Source organism: Zootoca vivipara, chromosome 12 (assembly GCF_965207765.1).
Source record: "Zootoca vivipara chromosome 12, rZooViv2.hap1.1, whole genome shotgun sequence".
NCBI lineage: Eukaryota > Metazoa > Chordata > Lepidosauria > Squamata > Lacertidae > Zootoca > Zootoca vivipara.
The window spans coordinates 32,282,765-32,292,444 of NC_142595.1; the positions used below are offsets into that span (position 1 = coordinate 32,282,765).

General features: G+C 40.9%; 1 protein-coding gene across 1 annotated transcript; it reads left to right on the forward strand.

The window, feature by feature from the left end:
* The first annotated feature begins 256 nt into the window (after positions 1 to 256).
* Positions 257 to 9,229, forward strand: LOC118095425 (vomeronasal type-2 receptor 26-like). The gene is made up of 5 exons (XM_088654695.1): positions 257 to 468; positions 2,371 to 2,659; positions 5,978 to 6,196; positions 7,246 to 7,372; positions 8,328 to 9,229. The coding sequence occupies exons 1-5, from the start codon at positions 257 to 259 to the stop codon at positions 9,227 to 9,229; spliced, it is 1,749 nt and encodes a 582-aa protein (XP_088510821.1).
* The last annotated feature ends 451 nt before the right edge of the window (positions 9,230 to 9,680 follow it).

The following is a 9,680-nucleotide window of genomic DNA, read 5'->3' on the forward strand; positions in this document are numbered from 1 at the left end:
TTGGTGGTGACAAGCATGTTTACTTCTTCTACTCCATAAATAAATTATAATTCGAACATTCTAATTGCAATGTACATTCTAATGTACAGACAAGATCCCATGTGGTTTCTCATGCAGCAAGATTTATTCTCCTGACTCCATGTCATGACATGAGTATAGTAAGCAGCCATTCATATTAGACTGATGTGCTCCATTATACTAAAATGACAATCTGAAAACAAGGAATACAGTGCATTGAGAAGAAGTTTCCACTGAGATGCTGTTATTAGTCATTTTGCTTCTACTGCCTCACAACGTATGCAAGAGTAGTGCTGCGAAATGCAACATCAATGATCCCATCCCTATTCTTCACAAATATTTTCAACAAGGTGACCTCATTATCGGTGGCATTACTCCTCTAGTCTTCGTACCTGCTGAATCAGTAAGCTTCGAAAAAGATCCTCTTAATTCTTCAGACACTGATCTTGTGTAAGTAATGGGCGATAAAGAATCATAGAGTTGTAGAGATGTAAGGGACCCTGGAGGTCGTCTAGTTCAACAGCCTGCAATGCTGGTACAGATGGCCATCCAACCTCAGATTAAAAACCTCCGAGATATAAGAGTCCACCACCTTTCAAGGGACTCCATTCCACTGTCAAACAGCTCTTATTATCAGAAAGTTATTCCTGATACTTAGTCAATATCTCCTTTCTTGTAACTTGAAGCCATTGGTTAGGCTCCTACACTTATTATTATTATTATTATTATTATTATTATTATTATTATTATTATTATTATTGCCAATGCTTTAGCCTGATTTTTTTGCTTTGCATTGTTTTTGTTTGTGTGTTTTGTCTTAATTGGTGGAGTTATTTGTGAAAGCAGGTTTCCCTGATGTAACACATTTCACAAAGCTTTTTCCTACCACTATTTATTCATTTATAAATTAATGCTCTTTAGTTAAAATGCTTCAGTTCAGCTTATAGTAAAATAAAATGACCAAATCTTAAAATGACAGATGGAAAACAACAACCAAATAACAAAGCAAGCATTTCTTAAGTCTGGGGGTTGGAAGGTGACCTGTTATGACTTAGTTGCACTCTCTTGGAAGAGGCAGATCTGTAGCTTGGAGGTACTTGGACTCTGGTGAGTTCAGTATCTAAGAGTGTCTATTTCAAGCTCTGCTTGGTTCATCATCCGCACCCCCTTTTTAAAAGAGCTGACTTGCTTGCTGTTGTCCATGCTTGGGTAACTTCCAGACTGGATTATTGCAATGCACTCTATATGGGGTTTCCCTTGAAGATGATTCAGAAACTTAAAATGACGCAAAATTCAGCCACTAGATTACTTACCTGTGGTTCCATCTAGACTGCTTGAAGCCCGTATTTAAAATAGTAGCATTGGCTGCCATTTTGTTTCAAGACCTAATGAAAGGTGCTCACATTAGTGTGCAAAGCCCTAATTGACTTAGGACCCAAATATCTAAAAGAGGATCTGTCTCCCTACAAACTCACTTAGATCAGCAAAGTGGACCCTTTTGGTAATTATATCACCCTCAGAGTTTCAGAGTGTGGTCGGATAGAACAGGTCATTCTTTGTTGCAGCCTCTATATTCTGGATTTCTCTTAACATACAGTCCCTCCTGGTCCCTTCATTATGCAGTTTTCATCATATGCAACTCTTAACATTGGCTGTTGACGATCTCTCTCTCTCTTTCTTTCTCACATCTACCCATCCCTTCCCACTTCACATTCTCGAGGAATGCCTGCTGTTTTATCTTTAACAAATAAAATAAAAAATAGTGCTTTAAGCTTAAAGATTGGGCATCACTTTGATATTTTATGGATGTATAAAAATATTGTTTTAATAAAAAAATTAAAATAATATATTTATAGTTTTTTGTGAGCTGCCCTGAAACATTTGGTGAAGAGTGGGTAATAAATTGAAACAACAACAACAACACTTCAAAAGCAAATATAAAATGCATTTTAACTCCCATCACAGTGCATGGTACGCAGCACAGTGGAGCAGAGGCACTTAGCTGAACTTGCGACACATCTATTTACTGGGACAGAGATGGGGTGGCAAGGCTGGCATTGTGCAAATGCAATGGCATAAGCACAGGATTGGAATAGTTGGTGTTGTTGCAACATGTCAATCTCATTGTTGCACATCGTGGGAAGCAGTTCCATTTCCAAGAAGTCAGAGAAACATGTCTGCTCCACTGTGCTATCCACTACCACATAACTATAATCTGAATGCATATTCCAGTTGTATTTTGGAGTGCATGTTGACTTCTGTAATGGATGTTCTCGAGGAAGATGAACCTATTCATAAGGATTTGTTATGTGCAGCATTTCCATCTGATATGGCATGAAATACTTCTTGCAGGGTGCATGTTAAGAGCTACATGAACATATTGGCCTTGATATTTGCTGTGGGAGAGATCAATCAAAACCACAAGATCTTGCCAAATGTAACCTTGGGCTTTCACCTGCTTGATAACTATGGTCCAAGGTGGACATATCATGCCACAATGGAACTTTTCTCCACACAGAACAGAGTTATTCCCAACTATGAGTATGGCATTCGGAACAACCTGATATCAGTCATTGGGGACCTTTACTCAGAAACTTCACTTCAGATGGCAAATATCTTGGGTATCTACAAAGTTCCACAGGTAGGGTGTGCAGGTGCACCTCTCTCTTAAGAAATCAGTCTCCCTGCTTTTGTTGTTCAAGATGGGACACAAGGGTAGAAAGAGGGGAAAACAACAGCTTTAAGAAAGATAAATAGTTTAAAAATTATTTCACATTTGAATATGCAACTTAGTCCTACTAATGTTAATCATTCTTGGTTGCCACCTAAACAGGTGCTATTATGCCCCCAGGACTTTGAAGCTTCTTTTTTCCTTGGCAAAACATTGTTATTATTACTGACCGGGGTCAGTTATAGGGAGTATACAACTCACTTATCAAAACAGCTACACTGGCTACCAGTCTGTTTCCAGGACACAGGTTCTCAATTTGGGTGTGCTCCTGGATTCAACCCTGAACATAGATGCAGCTGGAGTAGATTTGTACAGTTAAATCTATTGTGTCAGCAGCGCCCGTTCCTTCAGTTGTCTGATTTGGCCACGGTGGCACACCTTAGTCGCATCCCTTCTGGGTTATTGTAACACGCTCTATGTGGGTCTCCCTTTGAAAAGTGCTCAGAAACTGCAAATGAATCAAAGAGCTGCAGTCAGATCGCTGACCAGGGCTGGTTATAGGGAATTTATGACTCCTTTGCTACAAAAATTGCACTGGCTAGTGGTCTGTTTCTAGGCACAATTCAAATGGCTTGTTGTGATCTATAAAGCTCCATATGGCTTAGGTCCAAGCTATTTGAAAGCCCTTATTCACTCATATGTCTGGGTTTGAGATCTTCTGGGGAGGCCCTTCTCTTGGTCCTAATACAAGCATTCTTGGTGGGGAGGCGGGAAAGGGCCTTCTTAGTGGTTGGTCCCAGACTCTGGAACTTCCTCCCTGGAGAAACTAGACTAGCTCCCTCTTTGTTCTCCTTCCTCCAACAGATGAAAACTTTCTTGTTGCAACAGGATTTAGGGAACTTACTTCTTTTCATGAAAGGGCTGCTGCCGTGCTGTTTTTTTGTATTTATTGGTATGTTTGAAACAGATTTTAAATATGTTGTTGTTGTTGTTGTTTAGTCATTTAGTCGTGTCCGACTCTTCGTGACTCCATGGACCATAGCATGCCAGGGACTCCTGTCTTTCACTGCCTCCCGCAATTTGGTCAAACTCATGTTCGTAGCTTCGAGAACACTGTCCAACCACCTCATCCTCTGTCATCCCCTTCTCCTTGTGCCCTCAATCTTTCCCAACATCAGGGTCTTTTCCAGGGAGTCTTCTCTTCTCATGAGGTGGCCAAAGTATTGTAGCCTCAGCTTCACGATCTGTCCTTCCAGTGAGCACTCAGGGCTGATTTCCTTCAGAATGGATAGGTTTGATCTTCTTGCAGTCCATGGGACTCACAAGAGTCTCCTCCAGCACTATATATGTATATAACACAATATATGTATATAGTTTTAATTCTACTAACATTTACAGTCATGCCTCGGTTTAAGTATGCTTCGGTTTGAGTACTTTCAGTTTAAGTACTCCACGGACCCGTCTGGAACTGATTAATCCACTTTCCATTACTTTCAATGGGAAAGTTCGCTTCAGGTTAAGTACGCTTCAGTTTAAGTGCTCTGCGGACTGTCTGGAATGGATTAATCCACTTTCCATTACTTTCAATGGGAAAGTTCACTTCAGGTTAAGTATGCTTCAGGTTAAGTACAGACTTCCGGAACCAATTGTGTACTTAAACCGAAGTACCACTGTAATTGATTTTTTAAAAATGATTTTTCCTATGTTTTTATCTATTCTTGGGTCCTAGCAGGGGAAAAGGTGAAGTAGTAGTAATAATACTAGTTACAGGTAGGTAGCCGTGTTGGTTTGACGTAGTCGAAACAAAATAAAAAAATTCCTTCCAGCAGCATGTTAGAGATGTATCTGAAGAAGTGTGCATGCACACAAAAGCTCATACCCATGACAAACTTAGTTGGTCTCTAAGGTGCTGCTGGAAGGAATTTTTTTATTTAGTAATAATACTTATACTAATGATGATGATGGGTTTTTTTTTTTTGTGTGTGTGTGTGTGTGTATACGTGTATTCCTGACACACCCATCCTTTCTATAGTTCACATATGGTTTTGTACCAATGATGAATGATAAAGGCAAAGGCTTTACCTTCTACCAGATGGTTCCAAATGAGAGCTACCAGTATAAGGGAATTATACAACTACTTTTACACTTCAAGTGGATATGGGTTGGGATCTTTGCTAAAGATGATGACAGTGGTGAAAAGTTTGTGCATACCATACTTGCAGAATTTCCCCTGAAAGGAATTTGTGTTGCCTTCCTAGAAAGAATCATGATATTTGTTTTCGGTGAATTGGCTCAAATGGGAGACCAGATAGCGCAAATATACTATAATTCCATGAAGAGTAATGCCAATGTAGTGATTGTGCATGATGAAAGTACTTTGTTTTTGAGGGCATTGCTGTTTCTACCAGAACTGGGTGTTGTGACTATGAAACCTAAAGGAAAAGTGTGGCTTATGACAGCTCAGATGGAACTCTCAGCAAACCATTATGAAAGGCAATGGGATATACAAACCATCCATGGAGCTTTGTCCTTCACCATTCACTCAAATAAAGTCAGAGGATTTCAACACTTCCTTCAAACCAGAAACAATTTATTGACAAAAGAAGATGGTTTCATCAAGGACTTCTGGGAAAAGGCTTTTTGGTGTGAATTTCAAGATCAATTTGTTAGGCAGGAAGGTAAGGATCTCTGTACTGGTGCAGAGAAACTGGAAAGTCTTCCTGGGATATTTTTTGAAATGAACATGATCGGTCACAGCTACAACATATACAATGCTGTCTATGCTGTGACACATGCTTTACATAATATGCAATTACAACAAGCTCGGCAAGTAGCAATGATGAATGGAAGGAGACTGAATCTTCAGCATCAACAGCCATGGCAGGTAATGGCCTAAGGACGTCAAGATGGTGAAACAACAGATCTCTCGATGCAATATCAGATTTTTCCCACTGCTTGACTTAGACCTAAATCAGATAATCTCCAGCAACCTAATGTGTCACAAAGTTTGATTCATACCCTCCAAACTTGGTTACTGGACTGAACAATGGTAGCGGAATTGGCTTTACTTTACTCAATCACCTGCATTGTATACAGAATACCCAATTTACATCCCTAGAATTTCCAATTAAAACTCCTCAACTGAAGACCTAGGAAAGATGCCCTGTGAAATTTGCTTTAAGAAGGTAGCTAGATTACTGTGGTGGAAAGGACAATGTCAGTATGAAGGCAACTTTATACATTATCTATAAACATCCGGTTGTAATTTTGATTTTCTTTCCCATCTAGCTCCACCACTTTCTGAAACATGTCTCATTTAACAACAGTGTTGGTGATGAGGTTGCTTTTAACCAGAAAGGGGAATTGATTGCTGGATTTGATATAATAAACTGGGTCATTTTTCCAAACCAGACGTTCCAAAGAGTGAAAATTGGAAGTGTAGCTCCCCAGGCAAATGGGTTCACAATTCATGATGATGCCATCACATGGCACAGCAGTTTTAATGAGGTAGGGACTGTTCTATTTTGAGTGATTTCTGGAGGTATAATGTTACTTTGAGTAAATGTGTGTATATGCATGTGAATAATAATAATAATAATAATAATAATAATAATAATAATAATAATAATATAATATCAAAACTGGGCTCAGGGCGGCTGACACCAGTAAAATTACAATAAGACATAAAAGAAAGAAAAAACCATTAATTAAAATACGGGTTAAATACAATTTAAAATTAAAATTTTAAAATGCAGCCTCATTTTAAAGTGGCCCAAATCAACACCACAAGGGAGGAAAACATAGGGGTCAGAATGCTTCCAGCCCAAAGGCCAGGCGGAACAGCTCCGTCTTGCAGGCCCTGCGGAAAGATGTCAAATCCTGCAGGGCCCTGGTCTCCTGTGAGAGACGTTCCACCAAGTCGGGGCCAGTACTGAAAAGGCCCTGGCCCTAGTTGAGACCAATCGAACCACCTTATGGCTCAGGATCTCCAAAAATGTTGTTATTTGTGGACCTTAAGGTCCTCCACGGGGCATACCAGGAGAGGCGGCCCTGTAGGTACGAGGGTCCTAACCTGCATAGGGCTTTAAAGGTCAAAACCAGCACCTTAAATCTGATCCTGTACTCCACCGGTGGTATCCAGTGCTGGTAAAGCACTGGATGAATGTGGTCCCACGGCAGGGACCCCATAAGGAGCCGCGCCACGGCATTCTGCACCCTCTGGAGTTTTGCCCTGCGTAAAGTGAGTTATACTAATCAAGCCTGGAGGTGACCATGGATCACTGTGACCAGATCAGGGCGGGAAAGGTAAGGGACCAACTGCTTGATACGGCAGAGGTATGTATCACATTGGTGAAGAAATCCTGTAATGCTAGTTACCCACATAGGAAACCACCAGCAGTCTATAGGATGTCAGGTGCTCTTCAGAACTTTCAAACACCATTGCTTTGTGCCCGCAATACATTTATTTAGATAGACAAATCAGGTACAAATATCAAAAACACTGGAAACATAATTTTCAATTGGTAATATTCTACTTCTTCCCATTTATGGAACAGACACTACCACTTTCTTTGTGTACTGACAGCTGTCACCCTGGTCACAGCAGGAAAAAACGGGATGAGAATAAGTTTTGCTGCTATGATTGTGTTGCATGTCCAGAAGGGAAGATCTCAAACCAATATGGTAAGATGTGTAGTGGGCAGTGTTACTTTATGATCCTAAAGAACATAAATGATAGTTCCATGTTAACATCATGATGGATGCCAGACCACACAGGAGTATATGCCGCAAGGGTTTTAATCCAGAAAAAGATTCTAGTTCATCTACAGCTTTCTGAAAATTTTCCTCGGGAGCAGTTCTTTCAACTTGCAAGATGGTGGCAGAAAGAATTTGTTTTAATTGTGGTCTGGATCACTAGGCTAGTGTTTCACAGAATCTGTCCTCAAACATTTTCTTTCTCCATCCATAAAAGACATTTCTATATTCTTCGTTATTCTCAGAGAACTTTAGAAAGTTGGTCATTGCAGGTTCTGAGCTTACCAAAATACTAGGAAAGTTGGGATATTCATATAAGTACTTCTAATGCACATATGTACACATATGGGACGCAGGTGGCGCTGTGGGTTAAACCACAGAACCTAGAGCTTGCCGATCAGAAGGTCGGCGGTTCGAATCCCCACGACAGGGTGAGATCATGTTGCTCAGTCCCAGCTCCTGCCAACCTAGCAATTCGAAAGCACATCAAAGTGCAAGTAGATAAATAGGAACCGCTTCGGCGAGAAGGTAAATGGCGTTTCTGTGCGCTGCTCTGGTTTGCCAGAAGTGGCTTTGTCATGCTGGCCACATGACCCGGAAGCTGTACACCGGCTCCCTCGGCCAATAAAGCGAGATGAGCGGTGCAACCCCAGAGTCGTCCGCGACTGGACCTAATGGTCAGGGGTCCCTTTACCTTTAATACACATATGAGTGAGGCTAATCAAGGTTATTATTATTGTTATTTTTTTAAAAAAAGAAAGTCCTGATGCATCATCAGTGGTCCTGGTATGAGCTCTGCAATGAGCACTTCATGTCATATTAATGAGAAAATGCAGAAAATATAAAATGTTTTAATTAATTATAGGACTATTTTCCTTCCCAGACAGGGATGACTGTACCGAATGTCAAGTTGACCAATATCCAAACAAGGAAAAGAATTCATGTATTCCTAAGATAGTAACATATTTGTCCTATGAAGAACCTCTGGGGATTAGTTTAGCTACCTCAGCACTTTCCTTTTCTATGGTCACAGTTCTGGTGCTGGGAACATTTATGAAGCACCATGACACTCCCATTGTCAAAGCCAACAACCAGACCCTCACCTACACTCTCCTCATCTCCCTCCTGCTCTGTTTCCTTTGTGCGTTGCTGTTTATTGGCAAACCTCAGAAAGTGATGTGCCTACTGCGACAAATTAGCTTTGGTATGGTCTTCTCCATAGCCCTGTCTTGTGTGTTGGCGAAAACCATCACTGTGGTCCTGGCTTTCATGGCAAGCAAGCCAGGAAGCAGCATGAGGAAATGGATAGGAAAAAGCCTGTCCAGCTTCATTGTCTTTTCCTGCTCCCTTATCCAAGCAGGCATTTGCATTGTGTGGCTCTTAACCTCCCCTCCATTCCCAGATGCTGACGCACACTCAGTGACTGAAGAATTTATACTGGGATGTAATGAAGGGTCTGTGACTATGTTTTACTCTGTTCTGGGATATATGGGCCTCCTGGCTATTGTCAGCTTTACGGTGGCTTTCCTTGCCAGGAAATTACCTGATAGCTTTAATGAAGCCAAGTTTATCTCTTTCAGCATGCTGGTCTTTTGCAGTGTTTGGTTGTCCTTTGTCCCAACGTATCTGAGCACCAAAGGAAAATACATGGTAGCTGTGGAGATATTCGCCATTTTTGCATCTAGTGCTGGATTACTGGGTTGCATATTTTCCCCCAAATGTTACATCATTATCTTGAAGCCTCAGCTAAACAATAGGGAACAGTTATTAAGGAAAAAATATTGAACAGTATAATGAAGCTCCAAAGGGTGTTTGAGTGTTCAACTGATTCCTCCCCCATCCCTTTGTCAGGCACCTCGGTTTACAAACACAACTGGTTCCGGAAGTCTGTACTTAACCTGAAGCGTACTTAACCTGAAGTGAACTTTCCCATTGAAAGTAATGGAAAGTGGATTAATCCGTTCCAGATGGTCCATGGAGTACTTAAACTGAAGCGTACTTAACCTGAAGTGAACTTTCTCATTGAAAGTAATGGAAAGTGGATTAATCCATTCCAGACGGGTCCGCGGAGTACTCAACCTGAAGCGTACTTAACCTGAAGTGAACTTTCCCATTGAAAGTAATGGAAAGTGGATTAATCCGTTCCAGACGGGTCCGTGGAGTACTTAAACTGAAAATACTCAAACCGAGGCATACTTAAACTGAGGTATGACTGTATTCCCATTTACTTCTGCGT